At 41.7% G+C, this 21,620-nt stretch overlaps 2 protein-coding genes across 3 annotated transcripts; one reads left to right on the top strand and one right to left on the bottom strand.

The window, feature by feature from the left end:
• Positions 1-5,310, bottom strand: LOC134205982 (protein tumorous imaginal discs, mitochondrial-like). Of its 2 annotated transcripts, XM_062681703.1 has the most exons (4): positions 5,275-5,310; positions 818-1,275; positions 465-619; positions 1-402 (listed from the first exon to the last, which is right to left on the bottom strand). In XM_062681703.1, the coding sequence occupies exons 2-4, from the start codon at positions 997-999 to the stop codon at positions 353-355; spliced, it is 387 nt and encodes a 128-aa protein (XP_062537687.1). In that variant the 5' UTR covers positions 1,000-1,275; positions 5,275-5,310; the 3' UTR covers positions 1-352. The 2 variants fall into 2 exon arrangements, with proteins under 2 accessions (XP_062537687.1, XP_062537733.1); XM_062681749.1 differs by lacking the exon at positions 5,275-5,310 and having other exon boundaries at positions 818-1,320.
• Positions 1,513-2,212, top strand: LOC134205903 (protein BUD31 homolog). The gene has a single exon (XM_062681629.1). The coding sequence runs from the start codon at positions 1,677-1,679 to the stop codon at positions 2,109-2,111; it is 435 nt and encodes a 144-aa protein (XP_062537613.1). The 5' UTR covers positions 1,513-1,676; the 3' UTR covers positions 2,112-2,212.
• Positions 5,311-21,620: the final 16,310 nt, after the last annotated feature.

Raw genomic sequence — 21,620 nt, 5'->3', positions numbered from 1 at the left:
CATAAACGTTTTAAGCGTCGTCTAAAGGGTTCTTCTGAGGTCATTGAGTTTGAGCTGCTTGTCGTTGCCTCTTCAGTGATGTATTTCGTGCTAGTTGCAGCTGGTGGGAAATTTTCTGGTGCAATACACGTAGCATACGAAGACCCGTGCAACGCCGAGGATGGAATATAATTTCAATCCTCCGAGTTGACCTTTCTTATAATCTGACAACCGGTTTCATCGTGTGGTTAAGTCGCTGGAACAATCATCTTTCGGGCGCTAAGCGAACTTATTCTCACTAAGAAACGAGACGTTGATTTCGATATGCACGATGAAGACCTGGAGCTACGATGATGTGGAATGTGTTGAAGAATTAGATGAACTTGATCCAGTCCAGAGGATCATTACTCTTATTTCGTACGCCTAAAAATAAGTCAATTATAACGCAACCAAAACGGAACTTTCTTACGTGTATCAGCGCTTACTGCTTGTTAGCTTGCTCGAGATCTGGTTTAAATGGTCACCGGTGCCATAGCTGTTGGCCCGTTTAAAAACACGTGGCCTGATCTTTGTAGACGTCCTGCATCCGTCAGTGAGTACATCGGAATCGTGTCGGCAGAAGTAGCGACTCTTCCATACACTGTGAATATATTAAATTAAAACATAGATAACTTAATAACGTCTTATAAACGATACAATGCATTAGATCCTGTATCCATTTGACCATTACAAATTCATCGTATAGTTGAGAACAACAACAAATACGAGATCAATGTATGCTTTCACTAATATGCAGTTGGAAAGTATTACGTAACAAGCCCAGTTCCTAGAAACTTACTTGAATGTAATAGACAGCTCCTTCTGTCCATGATCAACGCCGGCCAGCACTGGGATGGTAACCCGCTTTTGCTGAACCACCTGCCCGTTGCAGACGTAGTCCAGGCATGGATGTTTAATGTACATCACAAACGCTCCGATAATAATACTCTCCATTCCGGTTCTGTCGCAGTACTGGCACATGCCGGCCTTGGTGCTTGGATCGCATCATGATCCGGTACATTTAGAGCACATATCAAGTACATCATAAGTTCCTTATTCCATCAACACCATATCGCGAATAGGCGAAAATTCGATTCCGGCATTGAATTTTTCGAAGCAACTCCTCCAGTTCGATAGTGCAGCGGAACTGCCAGTTCTGCGAGAATCCTTGGGGACATGCACAACCAGATTACCACCACCAGCTCTGATGTGCATCTCCTCTGCTTACCACATCAAATTAACAGCAAAACTGGAAAACTTTATAAAAATACAAGAACCTTTTTTCGCGGATATTTTTCAAACTGTTTGACGGTTTGAAAACAATATAACGCAAAAGTGAGTAAAGCCTAAAATTCTGAGAAGTGAGTGAAAATTGACTCACTTGCCAAGTTTAATGTTACTCACTTTTTGACATTTCCATCAAAATGCTAAAGTGAGTCATTTTGACTCACTTTTGAGTAGATTCAAATGAGCGTGTATTGACAGCTCACTGATTTGGGTTTGTTTTGTTTGGTGTTCGGTTCTGTTATTATTTTATATCGTTATTCTGCGCGGTGGATCCAGTTTGTAAATCACGAGAAACGGGAGATTCTCAGTTCAATTCAAACCGATTCTTAATTCTGTACCAAATACAAATTACCTAGTGCCCAACGGAAAGGATGCCCAAGGTGCGCCGTAGCCGCAAGCAGCCCCCGGAAGGGTGGGAACTGATCGAACCGACCCTCGAGGAACTGGAGCAAAAAATGCGCGAAGCTGAAACGGAACCGCACGAAGGGAAACGTATCACCGAGTCGCTGTGGCCTATCTTTAAGATCCACCACCAGAAATCCCGCTACATTTACGATCTGTTCTACCGGAGGAAGGCCATCAGCCGGGAACTGTACGAGTACTGCCTGAAGGAGAAGATTGCCGATGGCAATTTGATAGCCAAGTGGAAGAAGTCGGGTTATGAGAATTTGTGCTGCCTGCGGTGCATCCAGACGAGGGACACTAATTTTGGAACAAACTGCATCTGCCGGGTGCCGAAATCGAAGCTGGAGGAAGGTCGAGTGGTGGAGTGTGTGCATTGCGGATGTCGGGGTTGCTCCGGGTAAGCATGCGTGCGGTGAGAGACTGAATATTTTGTGTTTCGTGTTTTTCTGACAACATTCTTTAGAACAATATTCTGTAATGAAAATACATTTTGAAATAATGACTAATTTGTTTTAACTAGCTGGATTTATTAGAGAACATGAGAATATTCATCCAACAAAAGTCACCCATTCCGTGGGCTGTAAAGCTCCCTCATAAAGCAAAAAAAAGTCCATTGTATTGAAATCAGACGAAAGATGAAGGTTTGTATTGACGACCTCTTTATTTAAGCCTAGGGCCATTGGCTATTACTAACAATATGGTAAATATGACTGGATTCAATAGATGAGCAGCATCAATTTTTGAGGATAAAAAAATTAAATGTTTTCAGGTTTGTCACAATTTTCACTTTTGACATAATATGTTGTAACAGACTTGACTCGATGAACACTTGATATTTTATTGCCGGCTTTCCAGGTGGCCTTACCATGCCCTATGCCCTCGGAAGGTGGGAAGGGTCGACTTTGCGTCTGCTTCCCTCTGCACTGCTGGTATCAAGAGTGATGATGCCGCGTGCACCCTAAAAATTGACCTCTCAGCGATAGGGCCAATTCGCCAACACAAAGAGGGACTTGCCGACGCGGTGCCTACGCCTGCCCCAGCCTTGACGAGGACCCCTTTCCGTCCTCGGAACCCGCCCGGTTGACAGACGCCGCGAAAGCGACGATACCATGTTGTTCTTTGCGCGGTCACTTGTGCGATAAAAGGATAGAGTTCGACCACAGGGCACCGGTATGACCCATGAAGCCGACTCCGAACCCTTGGACCACCTCTTATTTGCGCCTGAACTAGTCATTCCTCGAGTCTACGCACCACCTTCTATGTAGCTCCGTTCCAGGCAACCTCATCTTTACACATCCTCCGGACTAGGTTGTCCGGGGTAGTGTCCAGACCACATGTGGCAAGCATCCCAAGCAAAGTCCGAAAACATAATGAGAGCACATAGAAAACATATTTTGATATTGATATCAAAATGAAATCATAATTTGTTTTCAAATATGAATCATCATGACTGATTACATATTTTGATCTCATTTTGCTGTTGATTTCTAAATTGTATGATCTGACATCAAACTGTGTACTTATTTTGTTATCGAAACCAATATCAAAATTAGTTTTCCATTTGCTCTCATCGATAGCAGGAATAGTTTTCGATTTGATGTCACAGTAAGATTTTTCTGCTGTAGATTTTGATCTTTTAACAGTTAAAACGACCAAAAGGATATCAACCTGAGTTATCAAAATTAGGCGATTTCACTACAACAAAATCAGTTATCGATTTGCTCTCAAGCTTTGCTCGGGATGTGGTCACGCATTGTGCGAAAACGTGGGCACACGAACAACACGTGTTCCGCAGTTTCCTCTAAACCTGCGCACACCGGACACTCGGGAGAGGTCGAGTGTCCGAACCGGTGTAGATACTGTCTGAGGCAACCATGGTCTGTAAGGATCTGTGTCAGGTGGAAAGTGATTTCCCCATGGCGCCTCTTGTCCCACGTACTTATCTCCGGTATCAACCTATGTGTCCATCTACCCTTAGTGGAACTGTCCCACGCACGCTGCCATTTGACCATTAAGGCCAACCTAACAGTCCTACGGATGCCTCACGTGCCGCGCATTTCGAAGCGCTCTATGTCCTCACCGATAACGATGTCAATAGGCATCATACCGGTGATGACGCAAAGTGCATCGTGCGACACGGTACGGTACGCGCTCGCAACTCTTAGGCACATGAGCCTATACGTACTTTCTAACTTCGTTCTGTAGCAGTTAATACGCAGGGCCGTGCTCCAAGCTGGCCCCCCATACCCCAGTATGGACAGAGCAACGATAGCCAGAAGCTTGCGCTTGCTGGCATAAACCGCAGAGCTATTGGACATCATCCGGGACAATGCCACTATAGCTGAGGAGGCACGCTTGCAGGCGTAATTGACGTGGCTACCAAAGGTGAGCTTATCGTCGATCATTATCTGTCTGTCAATAAGGATTAATGTTCCCGTGTTACAATTTCTTCGAGTAGAATTCAACTTAATCCGTGCTGATACAGTTGTTAACTCTGATCATGAAGATTCCGACGCCGGTGAAAATGTTGTAATGCAGTCCGCAAGAGCAGATGTCGATGATAAGCGTGGTGACGTTGAAGAAAACGTGTCTGCTGTCGCTGATGATGGCGAACATATTTTCTTCACTTTTAACACAAGACAAACCCAATTTCGATCGGGCTGATTGGAAGTTCGAGAAACGATTCGTGGAAAACGATTTTGGTTGCGCATGTGATGTGTGTGCTAGAATCTGGTTCAGGAATGATTTGAAACCAATCTCCAACTCTAATGCTGCCGTGTTACTTACGACAAATTATTTCGAAACGGTGGAAGGATTTTCGGCGTGTGCTACGTGTCGAACAAGCTGAACCGCGGATCAATTCCCACATTGTCGCAATCAAATGGCTTTACATATCCCAAGTTCCCGTCCAATTTGCCTCCGCTGGACTCACTCACCACAAGACTGGTGTCTCCCAGGATCAATTTCATGCAGTTTCGTCGTTTGCGGCATACTGCAGGTTTGTGGAAAAGTTATTTTACTTAAAAATTTATTACATCGAATAAATATATGTGATCTGTAATCTCCAAACCAAGTTAGCCCCGCTGCCCCTTTATCAGTATCACAGTTAACTCTCTCTTTAATTTTAAACTCAATCAATGCATCGTGGATGATCGTTTCGACGCTAGAGCAATATGTGTAGGTATCGTAGGAAGATCGCTGGTCATACAGGGTCGGTAGCTCGAACAAATCAAAATAAAAATCAGTATTCTTTGAAACCCGGTCGAATAAACTGTTTGTTAGTCTCACCTAAACAAGTGATTTTCTATTCGGTATCCGATAGTGCATGTCAAGTGAACAGGTCAGGTCGATGACCTTGAAGTGTAGCTCTGGACCTTAAAAACTCAAGCATACAGTCCACTCGTAGTATAGGTCCAGAACAATATGATTTTCCTAATCAACAGGTAGTTTGGCAATTATCGGCCAAATTATCAACATTCTAGTCGTCGTGGCCCAGATGGTAGGTGTACTTCCTCGCCAACTGGATGACGACTGTGATATCCCGAATTGCGCACTCTATATCACCTGTTATGTTTCTCATTTTCTTAAGCAACAGCACAGCACGCACCTCCGTCCACTCTCGCGGTCTTCACCAACTGACTCTCTCACACATACATCCTAGCTAGGATGCCACAACGACTATGCTATCAACGTGTGCATTCATATTACACAAATCAAGTTACTTGTCCGGCTACGTGAAGAAAGGTACCGTTAAAGCATGGCTGGACTATCTGGTAACTACACCGCTCTACAGGCGGAATGGAATTGTTTTCAATGAAGAAAACTTGGATGCAGTCGGACAAACAGAGCAGACGGATATTTCGGAGGACCGTAGGGCAGTATTCCTATTAAAGTCGTCGACGAGATGAACGAGATAGAAATGATGATTGGACAACAACATACACTCATGTGGAATGAAGACAAGTGTCTGGAACTTGCACCGGCACAAAATCAGAAACCTGTCCTGTCTTTCCCCGATATTGTCGGTGTAGCACCAACTTAGAATTCGGAAGTCAGGACTTCCGAACCGAACTTTCTTCCGAAGTTTTATATGTCAAACTAATTGATCCGTTGTTTAACGCATCTTTAGGCGAATCCAGCGCACTACTTCCGAAGTTGGGAAAGTTGCCTGTATCTGGAGAAAAATCCAACTTCGGTATAAACGTTCTAACTTTGTTCCGGATAGACAATATTTATCTTGGACGTCCGAGATGCTTCAACCGTGAAGTCATGCGGCTGCGGGTATCGGAAGGATTAAACAATACCTTAAAATGCATGGGCACTGCCAACATAACAAGGGCACAGTCCGCAATACCGCAATATCAACACCATAGAACATGTTCAGAATTTCAAAATAAAATCTTTTACACTTCACGTAATCCTACGTCCAATTGGCGGTCGTGTCTCGGATACAACCTTTAACCTTTTTTTTGCCTTTCTCGTATACAAAGTATACGTAAAGGCTATATGTTCGCTCCAAAAACGAACTTTTTATAGGAGTCCCGGAGACCCATAGTGTTATATACCGATCGACTCAGCTCGAAGAATTGAGGTGATGTCTGTGTGTGCGTGTGTGTGTATGTGTGTGCGCAAAATAATCTCACTCATTTTCCAGGCACTTATTCTTAACCGATTTGCTCGCAACAAGTTGCATTCGACGCGGAATCTTGTCCCATTGTTTCGTATTGAAAATTGGCCCAATCGGACTATGGGCTTCGGAATTATGGCCAAAATATACTTTTTTAAAAGAAAAATTCTCACTCGCTTTTAAGGCATTTACTCTTAACTGATTTACTCGCAACAAGTTTCATTCGACGTATAATCTTATCCAATTGTTTCGTATTAAAAATTGGACAGATCGGACTTTGCGTTTCGAAGTTATGGCCAAAATTCATTTTTTGCATAAAAAACACATACAAAATTCTCACTCATTTTTCAGGCACTTATTTTTAACGGATTTGCTCGCAACAAGTTGCATTCGACGCGGAATCTTGTCCCATTGTTTCGTATTAAAAATTGGCGGAATCGGACTATGGGATTCGGAGTTAAGGCCAAAATTTATTTGTTCCAAAAAAAAAAATTCACTCATTTTTAGGCACTTACCCTCAGCCGATTTGCTCGCAACAAGTTGCATCCGATGCAGAATCCGGTCCCATTGTTTCTTGTTGAAAATTGGCCGGATCGGACTGTGGGCTCAGAAGTTATGGCCAAAATACTTTTTTTCACCAAAAGTGCGTAGAAATTACTCACTCGAAAAAAAAAACGAGAAAGGCACCATCACCGCTAGGTGAATTAATCTGGGTTTTTTTTTATCTAATTTTACAATCCAGTATCCAATATACGTACAAATATGGTACATGCTCTACGTGACTCATAGAATAGATTGTGTTCAAAGCATAAGTTCTTGGTCATCCAAAAAATTTCCGAAGTAAGACCTTTCTATCTCTGAATTCTGGAACCCATTTTTATGAGCTCAGCTCCGACACCATCTTCACCAGCTGCTTTATTGGTCGTTAGCTGTCTGATGGCATCCTTAACTTCTCTCAGGGTAGGGGCAGAATGGATCCTTATCATCATCAGTGCTTCCGGCGTGTAGGCTATGAACGTTGATTATGCTAAAGCTGAAGAACCGGTCTTTGATCCTCAACCTGCACATTCTCTCATGAATCGGTCACCACCAGATCGCGCCTTTGAATATCGTCCATCACTATGGGGATAAGAAGGCGAGGTACGCAGCGAGCAAGATAAATCGATCAGTTGAAGATAATTTGACGACCCTCCGTGAACTGTAAGGTTGGCGACGAGCATCTTTGCATCTTTGACTGACCGAACTGAATGTAGATGGATTTTGTGTACATACAATAATACTTTGTGAACCACAAAAGGACGAGCTGGGTGGCCTAGTGGCTACCGCTTCTGCCTTATAAGTAGGACGTCATGGGTTCATTTCCAGGTTCCTTCGTTTCAGGCTGTATTTCTATCATAGCTGTTTCTGTGTTTCACGTTTTACCAAAACGATTCCTACTGTTTTAATCTTCCACATTAACAATTCCAAAAACCTCACGTGACACACATGGGAGGTCGTCGCTGCATCTTTCTTAAGTAGGTGTTCAACATACCATCCTTCCCCTTCCTCAGCATTCGCAAGGACGTAGCCAAGACAGATCTCGAATATTGGAGAATGCAATGCTTCCATATAAGAGATAGTGATTAGCCCCAAATCAATATCTGTGGTAAAGGATGAATGTAAAAGTGCTACTCTTATACAATAGTCCAGGCTTGTACCACCTACGAATTTGTCCGAATTGCTCAATACTAATGCTAATGCTAATAATAAAGCTAATACTACACCACTAAGAGCATGTACCATATAATCAACATGTAGATGTCAAGGCCTTACTTCGGTACTTTTTTGGATGGCCAATAACTTATGCTTTGAACACAGTCTATTCTATGAACCACACAGAGTATGTACCATATTTAAAAAGAGCCGATAGATCTTTGGTTATTCGTGTAGATGTAAGGGGCTTACTTTGGAACTTTTTTAGATGACCAAGAACTTATGCTTTGAACACAGTCTATTCTATGAAGCACGAAGAGCATGCACCATATTTAAAACAGGCTGATAGATCTTTGGTTACGCGTGTAGATCTAAAGGCCTTACTTCAAGGATCTCTTGGATGACCAAGAACTTATGCTTTGAATACAATCTATCCTATGAGTCACACAGAGCATGTAGCATATTTGAAACAGGCGGATGGATCTTTATTTACGCGTGTAGATCTAAAGGCCTTGCTTCGGGATTTTTTTGGATGACAAAGAAGTTATGCTTTGAGCACAATCTTTTCTATGAGTCACACAGAGCATGTACCGTATTTGAAACAGGCGGACAGATCTTTGGTTACGCGTGTAGATCCAAAGGCCTTTCTTCGGGATTTTGACGTAAACTACGTCTAAGGGGAAGACTCGGATACAGGGTGACAAATGAAAATTTCCAAATCCGAGACCGTAGGGGGCAGCAGGGACAGCAGGGACAGCATGGACCATGTCCAAGGGCTTGACGACCCCTCCCCAGCTGTCTGTGAGTCAGGGAGAACTGCCTAGGGCGTGGTGGGATTTAGCAGTAGGCTCTGCTAAAATCCCTCCCAAAAAACCACAAGTGCCCGTAATCAGACTCTATCAAAGCGACTGTGTGCCGCTTCAAAAGCACAAGCCCAGGGAGTGCCAATTGGCATGGGGAGTGTCCCTACTTCGGTAGGGTAGCGCGTGAGCTGCTTCGGCAGGGAGTGAGTGATCTGGTTGTGCTGAGGCAGGAGTGTCATAGCGTGTCGCCGCTATTGTCACCTCGAAGCGCAGCAGAAGTCTGAGTATGGACTGCACATGCTGAGGTAGGAGTCGAGGTAGCTATCGACACCTCGAGGCATGGCAGTGGAGTGTTAGAGTGAGCACCCGAATAAGGGTCACATGGAGCGAATGGTCTTTGGAGAAGCTGCTTCGGCGGCAGGGTAGCAGTGGGTTGTACCCACACACCTACAGTTGTGCACATGTGGTGCATGGGGAGTGTCCCTGCTTCGGCAGGGTAGCGTGTGGTCTGCTTCGGCAGTGGTGTGATTGATCTGCTCGTGCTGAGGCAGGAGTGTCGTAGCGTAATATCTGTAGGCCCAGGCAGTTACCGCTATTGACACCTCGAGGCATGGCAGCGGAGCGCCTGGGAGAGCATCCAAGTAAGACTCAAATGATGTGAATGGGGTGCGAGCACCCAAGTCAGTCTCGCATGGGACGGGTGCCTGTGTGAGCGATAATGAGCGAGTACGTTTAGTACTGCCATCCCCCCAGAAGTAGTACTGGGAGGTAGTTCCTGGGGGAAACGATGGTGGAGCCCAAGGGAGTTTAGTCGGTATTACCGGTATGGTTAGTTTGCATCGAGCGTTCGGTGCGTAAAGACGCATTTAAATACGCTGATACACGGTCGTTTCCTTCTCGGTTCTACACATAGGGTGTAGTGTTACGGTTTTTTTCGCGCCAGTTTCTGGCGACATAAGTAGTGATTGGCATTTGTGAATGCACAGCACATCATGGCACAAGTGAAACCACGAGAAAATACATTCAGGATTGACCTGACAAACTTCCCCAAACGTCCTTCGTTCGAAGATTTGCACATATTCGTGCACAATGCTCTTGCGCTGAGCCTGCAGCAGGTTGTAAGGCTACAAATGAATCATGTGCAGAACTGTGTACACGTCAAGTGTGCATCTCTAAAAATCGCACAGGACACGGTGGACATGCATAAAAGCACGAGATCATTATCAACAAAACCAAGGTTAAAGTTCGATTAGTAATGGAAGACGGCGGAGTGGAGGTTAAAATCCACGACCTGTCTGAAATACATACCTGAAACAATATGGCGACGTTCTCAGTTTCCAGGAGCAAATGTGGGGAGATAACTACATGTTCAAGTGCAGACCTTCGGGTGTAAGAGTATCGAAAATGATCTTACGAAGACACATCAAGTCGTTTGTAACGATACAGGAGAACAAACACTAATCACGTACAGAGGTCAACCACAATCATGCAAACACTGTATGAATGCCATACATACAGGCATTTCATGCGTTGAAAACAAAAAACTAATCGGCCAAAAATCCGACCTTAATGACAGACTGAATGCGGATCGGCAGAAAAGTCAAGGCTACGCAAGTGTGCTCAACTCCCCACCACCAGACCAAGACCCTCTATCCACAAATTACGTCGTTTTGAACGAACTCAGCCACCGGACTGCAGCCGTTGCCAATACACTGATGGACTCGCCATCGAAAGAGACGGCAGCGACTGAGAACGCGGATCATGGGCACCAAACTACAACACCATCATCATCTTCTACTGCGGATGCGTCTGCTGAGCAGGATGAGAACGTCCATCATCTCCAACAGATGGAACATGACGACACAGTAGAGAGCCTAAACACTCTCACGGTGGAGAGCCATGTGAAGGGTCCACATGTGGACGTGCACGACGTCATACGGAGTGACCAACGAAGCGAAACAACAGAAGTGAAACAGGTACAGACAGCTGGAACAAATTAAACTGCAAATTGTTAAATATATTTTTAATATTCAATATGCGCCAAAATCAAAAGAATTCAATTTTAACTCAGGAAGTTTGAATGCACTTCAGATACTCTGTGGGTACAATCATGCGTGGCTTTTAGCTTCGGAACGCATACTTTATTGAAACGGGCTATAGGTTACAATAGAACTATTACTTTCTAGCTCCCGGATCTAAGATTCTTGCAATTATATTAATAATATGGTTGCACGAATATGTTATCCATAATGCCACTGCCAGATATTGGGAGTTAGATTGTAGTAAAATAGCACAAACACCCTATTCCCGTCCGCAGCGTTTACTACACTGAGAAAAATGGAAGTACGATTTTCAATAAAACGCCTTATGGAAATTTGCCACAAGGAATCGGTATGAATTTCAATATGTTGCCTTATGAATGATGATTTTCATTAAAAAAAAAGTGAAGTGCGGCAGACTGGGTTCGAACCATGAACGTCGGGATCGGGAGGCCGGTATGCATACCACACGCCCATCGACGCTTGGGTATTCGAGGAGGTAACTGCGTATAAGAAGCACTGTTGATGGAATAATCAATCAAATATTCATAAGGCGCCAGTTATGAATTCCGATAGTTCAGTTCGCTGAGTGTACTCTGTCGCATCTCAACCGAATGGCTTGGTTTTTGGTACCGTTCAAATGCAAATCTCAAATCCGGAACATGACTCATATTACGAACACTAAAACTAAAACTGTCATTGGTTTTCCGCACTGAGGATCAAGATAACAAACGAATTCAAACTCCTATGGAGGAAATTACACGAATAAAGTTAAAATGGGCATTTAAAAGCTAAGGTTCGCAATATGAGTCATGTTCGGAATTTGAGTCAAAACGGTACATGCAGAGCCGTAGCGTGGGTTCCCGGCGCCCTTGGCAAAATCTGTTTTGGGCGCCCCACTCACAATATTTTACGCAATATTTACATTCCATTATAATTTTGAATCTCCCCCAAAAGTAAGATTTAGATACTTTAAATTGCCAACAGAATTCGGGGTTATGCCCCTGAAAAGTTTTGAAATTTAGTGGAATTTTTACTATTTGCAATTTCAGGAACCTTGCAGAATCTTGGGCATTTCTGGATCATCGTATGAAATCTGAACTGGCTGAAAGATCATTAAAATTGCTGAAAGCTCTTTACTCATGGTTCCTTTCAGCCAATCGATGCTCGAAATCGGTATCGGATGCTTCAGAATGAGCCTGTCAGTACAGTAGTTTGGAGGCACTGCTGTACTTTGTTGGGTCAATAAAAACCAACTTTGAAGTGGAGGGAATCGTCATCAAAAGCAAGAGGGCCACGTGGTGAATTGGGGAAATGAGTGCTTTGATAGTGGATATTGTAGAATTTCTTTGCTAATCTACGAAAGCCTTGATTAAAAACCTAGATTAATCCACCTAGCGGTGATAGTGCCTTTCTCGTTTCTTGCGAGTGAGTAATTTCTTCGCACTTTTGTAAAAGTATTTTGGTCATAACTTCTGAGCCCATAGTCCGATCCGGCCATTTTTTAATAGGAAACAATGGGACATGATTCTGCGTCGAATGTTGCGAGCAAATCGGTAGAGAGTAAGAATTTTTCTAGTTAAAACTGGCCATAACTCCGAAGCCCATAGTCCGATTCGGCCAATTTTCAATACGAAACAATGGGACAAGATTTCGCGTCGAATGCAACTTGATGCGAGCAAATCTGTGAAGGATAAGTGCCTAAGAAATTAAATGGTTAAGGATAAGTGTCTGAAAAATCAGTGAGATTATTTTGCGCACACACAGACATCACTTCAATTCGTCGAGCTGAGTCGATCGGTATATAACACTATGGGTCTACGGGCCTCCTATGAAAAGTTCGTTTTTGGAGCGAATATATAGCCTTTAAGTTTACTTTGTAGACGAAAAAGGCAAAACAGAATTTCGGTCATAACTTCTAAGACCATAGTCCGATCGGGTAAATTTTCAATAGAAAATAATGAGACAGGACTCTGCGTCGAATGCAACTTGTTGCAAGCAAATCAATTGAGGATAAGTGCCTAAAAAATGAGCTAGACTTTTTAACGTGCTTTAATATGAAAAAACCCAGATTAATCCACCTAGCGTTGGTGGTGCCTTTCTCGCATTTAGTTAAGACGCCAACCTTATATGGGGTTTATATGGTCCAATGTACCATTTTCTTCATAACTTTAAAACGCAATGACCGATCGTTATAAAATTCAATAGTGATCAACAAGGCTTTGTCCCCTGCCGAATGAAACTTGTTGCGAGAAAATCGGTTGAGGATTTATTTATTTATTTATTTATTTATTTATTTCGTCAACCGACGTAGACTAGTACATATACAATATACATGTTTTTCTTTATTTTCTTAATGCTATAAATACGGTATTATAGTGTATAAAAATAAAAATAGTTTGGTTAAGTAGTGTTTAATTTTGGGATTTAATGTAAATTTAGATGTGTAGGTTTCGAATTGTGACAAAATATTTTTTTAGATTCTGCCGAGACATTGTAAAGTCAATAGTTTCGCAGTGTTGATTATAGATGGCCATCATCTGATTGAGAGGTCCGAATTTTGCATAATTTGTACGGCAGTGATTAATTAAAAATGTATGTCGATGACGTAGTTGTCGAGATGGTGTGTAGAAATTTAATTTCGATAAAATGTTTGTTGAATCAATACGCTGCGAAACTATATCGTTAATAAATGAAACCATTGCAGTTTCACGACGCTCTTTCAAAGATTGAATGTTTATAAGCTTGCAGCGTGCCTCATATGATGGAAGTGGGAATGTTGTCCAACCTAATTTACGAAGAGCAAATAATAGGAATTGTTTTTGTACTGATTCTAATCTTTCTTCGTGTACTATTGAAAATGGAGACCATACAATGCTGCAATATTCCAGTATCGACCTTACATAAGCAATATATAATGTTTTAATTGTGTATGGGTCATGAAAGTTATAAGCTGAAACGTTTTATAAAACCCATCATATTATTTGCTTTATGAATAATGGTGTTGTAATGGTCGATGAACGTTAGTTTGGAGTCCAAGATAATTCCTAAATCCCTAACTCTATCGCATTTCTCTACAACCTGGTTTACTAATGTAATTGAGAGATTTGATGCTGTTCTTTTCTGCTGAATGATATAAGGTTACATTTTTTACATTCAGTTGCAATAGGCTTTTATTGCTCCATTCGTAGAATGTACATATTTCGTTCTGAAATATGTTGAGGTCATTCCCTATTCCCTATTCCCTAAAAAAGCTTCATGTCATCTGCATAGATTAACACTTTAAGTTTGTCAAGAATGAAGGAAATGTCGTTTACATATAATATGAATAATAGAGGACCCAAATGAGAGCCCACCGGAAGTGGCTTGAATGGGTTTTGATCTGTTGTTGTTAAATTTTATAATCAATTGGCGATCAGTTAAGTAGGATTCAAGCCATTTGAGTAGTCCCGGCTCAATTCCAGTTTTTTCAATTTGAATAGAAGCATGGGTATATCTATGCGATCAAATGCTTTACTGAAGTCAGTATGAAGAGCTTCTACATGGTTTCCTTTATCCATTGCATTCAGGGTATAGTCAACAAATTCAAGAAGATTAGTTGAACTTGAACGCCCTTTAAAGAAGCCATGCTGTGCGTCTGTTATTCAGTTTTTTACTTGTTTGAATAATTTTTCGTTTACTATGGCCTCAAAAAGTTTTGGAATGCAAGAGATAATGGCTATTCCACGATAATTACGTATGTCTGATTTTTTTCCAGATTTGAAAATGGGTATCAAAAATGAGTTTTTCCATATATTTGGGAATTTTCCTGATTCTAGTGACATATTAAATAGCCAAAATAATGGTTAGTTCTACTGCTAGGGTTTTCATAAATATAGGAGGGATTCCATCAGGACCAGGACCTTTTGAAGCATCTAAACTACGTTAGGCCTGCAAAATGTCATGGACATGAAGTTGATTCACTCCAATATCATTTGAAAAGTCTGGAAAAAATGCAAAATAGTCGCGGTCACGATCATTTTCAGAAAATGTAGAATAGGTTTCCTGGAAAAATCTGCAAATAGATTACAGTTCTTTTCCGAGCTATCCCCCGCGTTTTCGTCAAGATGCATAATTGATGGAAAGTTATTAGATTTCAGTTTTGTTTTTACGTAATTAAAGAAGTTCTTAGGACAGGACTTTATTTCGCTCTCAGTTTTTGAATTGTAATCTTCCAATGCGTTACTGATAGCGTAATTCAATTGATCGCATACGTCCAAGTAATATACTAAATTTTCATTACTGTTATGACTTTTGTAAATTTTATGTGCTTTTTGCTTGCGATTTCTTAAATTCTTGATTTGCCGGTTAAACCAAATTGGGTCTTTATTATTGTTATGACGTCGTTTTCGTTTTAGTGGAGTTTCTTGTGAGATTATGTCAGATAATAATCTGTAAAAAGTGTTAACAGATGCTTCGACATTTTCTTCATTTCTTAAAACTATTTGCCAGTTTACACTACTTAACCTACCTCGAATATTTTCATAGTTCGCTAAATTATATTCAAAGACATCCTCATACTCACAATCGTTGGGTCTTTGTTGCTCATGAATGAATAACGAGTATTCAATTGCAGTGTGGAACGCTTCATTTTTCCACAATGGATTCATAGATTCTGTTACACAGAAATCCTCATAGATATTTGTCAGCAAGAGGTCCAAATAGCAATTTTGATTGTTTTTTATATGATTAATTTGGTTCAATCCTAAACTTGCAGACTTGTCAAAATTAATTGCAAAGTTTCGTTATCCCCAACGACTGGCAGTAGGATACATTCGTTTTCTGAGTCTAGAATAAAGTCAGCATTGCGTTGGTTAAAGTCCCCATAGATGTGAACTTTAACCTCCGGTGGATGTTCTGATAGTATTTGTTCAGCGCACTCAAATAAAAATTCATAGTTGTGCTTACAAGCATGATTAGGTGGGAAATATACCGATGCGAATATATGCATTTCTCCAGCTATATGGGTTTTTACCCAGACATGCTCAAATTCATTGAATTTATTTGTTGTGATGATTTCTGAATTAAAGTTTGCTGAAATAGCTATTAGAACACCACCACCGGACTTTTCTGAGACGTTATAAAACTCCTGTCATCTCTAAATACATTAAAGTTACTTCCAAAATTTCTTCACTCCTAACGCTTTCATCCCAGCTTGTTTCAGTTGCCAGAATAATCGAAAAGGATGAGCTTAATAAATTTTTAAATATATCCTTCATTTTGGCTGGGCTTTTCATTCGATTGAAATTCTGACAATAAATCAGAACTTCAGTCGAATTCTGTTTCTGCGAAGAAGTTTTTGGAAGTATGACGGTTGACGAAATATTTACCTCTTCTGATGTTTCATGTAGCGTGTTATCTTCACTTGTTAATGTTACTTCCGGAGAGTGCGTCATTGCCGATGAAAATTTGGTGGGCTGTAGAATTTATATGCGGCCTCCCTAGTGCGTTGAAGCTGTTGAGTGCGTTCACTGGAAAGGAACGAACGGTGTGATTGAAGGTCTGCCAAGGCGTCGTTGCGAGATATTCCTAGATCCTCGTGTACATCCAGGAAAATTTGACGCAATAGTTGTAAGTCTGTTGGTAGTCCTTCTGATGCTAGCATTGCAGTGGCGCTGGTTTTGGTGGTTCCACGAATGCATACTGTAGGTGGATGGTCGTGCAAGTATGACAGGAACATCCGCACAATGTCCATATTTTTTGGGTCCCGTAGTCGTGCTTTTAAAAAACGTCGATCACCAGACGCAGCAGATTGCTCTGTGAGTCTTACTATAGGTGGTCGCATTGGGTCCAGCAGAGGAGGGTGCTCGATATCCATTTGAAGTCGGCTTTCACTGCTGCAAGAAAGTTGTGCTGGCTGTTGTTGTTGTTGTTGGCTTTGTGACTGTTGATAGTTTTCTGGTTGATGTTGTTCTTTTTGAATAGGTGGTTCTGCTCGATATGGGTTGATAGTTTCACCCTTTCTAAAATTAATCAGTTTTGGGACCGATAGACCAGGGATAGGATGGTCGGTGATAGAGGGTGGACCGGCAAATTTAACTTTAGCAATAGCAAGTAGTTCCTTGTCTTTACCCATGTGTCCTTGAGTATGATCTTTGAAAGTTGCAGGTGGTTTGTTGCTAATACGAACGGATTGTTGTTTTTTTCGTTTCCTTCGTCGTCAAGCCTTATCAACGGCTTTTTCTTGGAGCTTTTGCCTATTCAGCTTCTTGTCATATGTCGACCAGTCTGGCCTCCAATACCATTTATTTCCCAGCATCCGCCAACCAGCGGAAGAAAGGTCTTTTTTCGATTGAGCTTCGTTGCTCAATTTAAAGAACTTGGCACGACGCTCTGCAAACAGGTCCATGATTGCATTATTGGTCACGTCTTGCTGGGATTGTTGATTTTGTTGTTGTTGTAGATGTTCTGATGCCATTTGCCGTTCATTGGAGTCTTGGAAAGATTGTTGTTGCTGTTCTTGTTGTTGATGTTGTTGGTGTTGATGCAGTTCTTGTTGTTGTGGAGACACCTCAGTAGTCGAAAGGTCATATAGCTCGTCTGCCAAAGTGTTGTGTAAAGGATGTGAATTTATTTCTGCACTGTTACTTAAGTTGGAAACAGCAACAGAAACATGTTTCACTTCATCCAATAATTCATCCAATTTTTTTGATTCAGTGAGGACTAGAGACGATGGCACCAGGTCGCTTCTGAGGTCATTTATTAGTTGTGGAATAAGGCCCATTGAAATTGTTGTTGTTTCCATCGCCTCCACTGCTGCTGCTGTAGCTGATTTAACCGCCTTTTCTACTATGAGGTCGTCCGGAGGAGGTGTGTCCAAAAATGCTGATAGCTTGTTTTTAATTTCTGTAGCGTATGCTCTGTTGTTGTTGGTGACATTGATGACGCCCCGCTCAATGTTGGTAAGCATTGTTTCGACGTGAGCAATCGCCTCATCGTGTGTGTTGTTTAAGGTCTCAAAATTTGTGAGCACCTTATGATTTGCCACTAATGTGTGTTCAATGTTCTCAGAAATGTTTTCAGAGACATTGATAATTTATTTAGATTGAGTTCTTGCGCGAACTTTTCTTGGCAATCATTACAGAGAGGCAGCATAAAAGTGCGTAGCACTTCTTCGTGATTCCTTTGGACGCCTATGCATGCTGCATGAAAGGTGCGTTTGCAGGATCCATAACAGCGCCATAAAAAGTGATTGTCACTTTGCGCACAATTTCTTATTCCACACTTCATGGCACAATTAAACGCGAAATGCGCGCGGGTCAGGTCAAAATATTTAAAAGATAAGCACGGCGGGGTAAAGTTGAACGCGAGGAGAACGCGCGGGTATGTAAAATAAAAAATATTTATCACGTCAAGTTTAAATGTTTAAAAATTGTTAAGACGCCGCGATACGAGTGGCTACACGACGAGAAAAAAAATAAAATTAAATACTTGCGGAGCGCAACGACACACAACCGCCTTCGTCAACCACTCGTGATGGAGAGCTCTTAAAAATCGTGCGGCTTAAGCGCCACTCTATTCGGAGATCGCACGAAGCGTCTAATTTGCCCGGTTGAGACGACCTCAGGGGGAGTCCATTTGAAAAACTCTGAGAAGGAGATCTATTTCTCCAAAGTACGATATAAGATTACACATACCCTTCAACGTTGTAACCAGCAATGCTACGTTGCACGTTCTTTTCTCATCAGTCTACGCACTTCAATCAAAGTCTACCCTCCGGAGTGCGGTCAACTATCTGGTGACATTAAGTGTCCAAAAATGAGAATAATTCGATCCACAATTTTTGAATATGAGATATTTAGACTTTTTCTAAATGGGCTTCAAATAGAGTGAAGTAGGGAGTCGTATTTCTCCAGTAAGCGGATCGGCCGGTCGTCGAAATTTAGTTTGGTTTTGTGTGGAAGGCAAAACGATCGGCCAGTGGCCGTAATTTTGTTCTGCTATGTGCGGGTGAGTAAATGAATCAGAAAGTGATAGTTTGTTCCTTGTCCAGTCGTATTTCTCCAGTAAGCGAGTTTGCAGTAGCCATCGAGCAAGTAATTGCAGTGCGTGTTTCAGTCAGCGGGATAATAATAAAATATCTATTTCTTGTTCGGTGGATCATGCGCATGAATTGCGCTTTGTTACGGACGAAACAAGTGCGATCTTCTATAGTTTGTAGCTGGGTGGTGCGGATAGAAACAATTTGGTTGTCAAACTGAAGCCAAAAGTTTCTATTGTGCCGGAGCCAAACATTGAAGATTGTGGTTATGTTCGTTTTAGATCTTATATTGAGATGTATTGTTATTATTTGCGGAAAAAATAAAAATAAACTTAGTTTGAGTTTTGCATTCTCTGTAACAAATAGGTTCACATTATATTTCGAGTGGAAAACTAGTGGAATACAACTAACAAGCACTCGTTACAAGATTTCACAGCTTCAGATTTAGATTCAGTAGCTGATTGGAGCAGGAATGTATGTACCAATCGTAAAGTCATGTAGAGTCTCGCGCATTTGTTCGCCTTCATGCAGCATGGAAAGAGAAATTCGAAGAGCGGGAAATGTTTGACAACCGAATAACTGCAAAATAATTTTGCTTATGGGATTGATTTCAAAATATCCCGCTACTCACTTGAGAGCAGAAAAGCGGCTCTATCCGCAGCACCCAGGTTTGTAGTAGCCATTGAGCAAGTAAGTGCAGTGCGTGTTTCAGTCGTCAGGAAAATAACAAAAGACCGCATCGTGCTTTCGTGCTGTGCGGTTCTTTCTCTCTTTGCGGAAGGAAGTTTTTAATACTACCCGAAGCTATTTTAATTTCAACGGTGCTTCTTAGCGCTATTTGTACCCACTGATCCCGTTACGATCTTTGCAAGGACCCGTGCCTTCGTTTTACGTTGGACCCGTTTGCGGAAGTAAAATTCCGACAAGCGGTGGTAATCCTGCAGGGACACCGTTCTGGGAAAAAACCTCTTAGAAGGTCACGTCTCCACGCTCAGCAATGAGTATTAACAAAAACAAGAGGAAGGGGGAGTCTCTGAATTCTCCACTTCCTTCAAAGAAACAAGGTTTCATGACCGTCCTGCCCAAGCGCGGAAAAAATAGAAGGAAGCTGGAGAATTCAGATATTCCTTCTAACTCTAATATCGGAAATAATTCTTCTCCAATCGAACTGAGCAATCAGTTCGATTTGATTAATGATGAAATTGAGCAAATCGAATCTACCTCTAGCCCAGGTGAATCGATTCATGCGAAAAAGCAAAGGATTCCGCCAATTGTGGTATCTGTTGCCGAGTTTTCTGGCTTCCGGAATGAGATTTGGAGTAACCTTCAGGGGATCAAGGTTTCATTTCAGATTGCTAGGAAGGGTGACTGCCGCGTTTTGCCGGGATCCTTTGACGATCGCAAACGTCTTCTTCACTATTTAACTGAGAAGCGCCATAAATTCTTCACATACGACGACAAAACTGAGCGATTGTTCAAAGTCGTCTTGAAAGGTCTCCCCAGTGATGACAAATCACTGGATGAGATTAAAATTGAAATTTCTCAATTACTTGGATTTTCACCAGTCCAAGTAATTAAGATGAAAAAGAAATCCCATTCTGGAACTTCAAGAATTTTATTTAGTTCATTTTAACAAAAGTGAACTAAATAATATGAAAAGTTTGGAAAAGGCCTGTATTATGTCTCATGTCCGTGTTACATGGGAACATTTCCGCAGGCCTGGGGGAAACTTCCAAAACCCTACCCAGTGCCGTAAGTGCCAAAAGTGGGGTCATGGAACCAAACATTGTCACATGGATGCTAAATGCATGATTTGTGGTGGAACCTCTCACGCCAAGGACGCATGTCCTGTGAGAGAAGATTCCAATAAATTTAAGTGCGCAAACTGTGGGGGCAATCATAAATCCAATTTCTGGGAATGCCCTTCACGCAAAAAGTTTTGAATTCCCGTGCAAAATTGATGACGGGAAATTCCAATCGGATCCCAGATTCGACGGGTAGAAATTTTTCAAACGCTCAAATTTCGAAACCGGTTACCGGTCGAGCAATTCATACCCACCACAATTCACAAACAAATTTTGCCGCTCGTCAACGGGTAGCAAGCACTTCAGTAAATTCCAATTTTTCCAATGTACCTACGTATGCAAACATCGCTGCTGGTAGACCAAATTTCTCTACTCAAAATGAGGTTTATACCCATGTCCCAACGGAAAATAATGGTCATGTTGCCGATTCAGGTAGCATGACTGCTTCCGATTTTGATTTTTTAACTGAACAATTGCATCACATGATTGATGCAATGTTCAAAGCAAATACCATTCCTGAAGCTGTTCAGGTTGGTATAAAGTACACACAAAAAATTGTTATCGGACTCCGTTTCAATGGATCCAAATAATTGTGTGAAAGTTCTAAATTGGAATGCCCGCTCTCTAAAGGGTAAGGAAGATGAATTTTTCAACTTCCTTTCAGTTCATAATGTGCATATTGCCATTATAACTGAAACGTATTTAAAACCAGGACTCTCCATTAAAAGAGATCCAAACTATTTTATCTACAGAAATGATCGTCTTGACAGCGCCTGTGGTGGGGTCGCCATTGTCATTAATAGACGTATCAAACATAAATTATTTTCTTCGTTTGAAACCAAAGTTTTTGAAACCTTGGGAGTTTCTGTTGAAACAAATTTTGGACAATTTTCCTTCATTGCAGCCTATTTGCCTTTTCAATGC

This window comes from Armigeres subalbatus, chromosome 1 (genome assembly GCF_024139115.2).
Source record: "Armigeres subalbatus isolate Guangzhou_Male chromosome 1, GZ_Asu_2, whole genome shotgun sequence".
Taxonomy (NCBI): domain Eukaryota; kingdom Metazoa; phylum Arthropoda; class Insecta; order Diptera; family Culicidae; genus Armigeres; species Armigeres subalbatus.
Note: the sequence above shows the minus strand (reverse complement) of the source record. Positions and strands in the feature narration are given on the sequence as shown.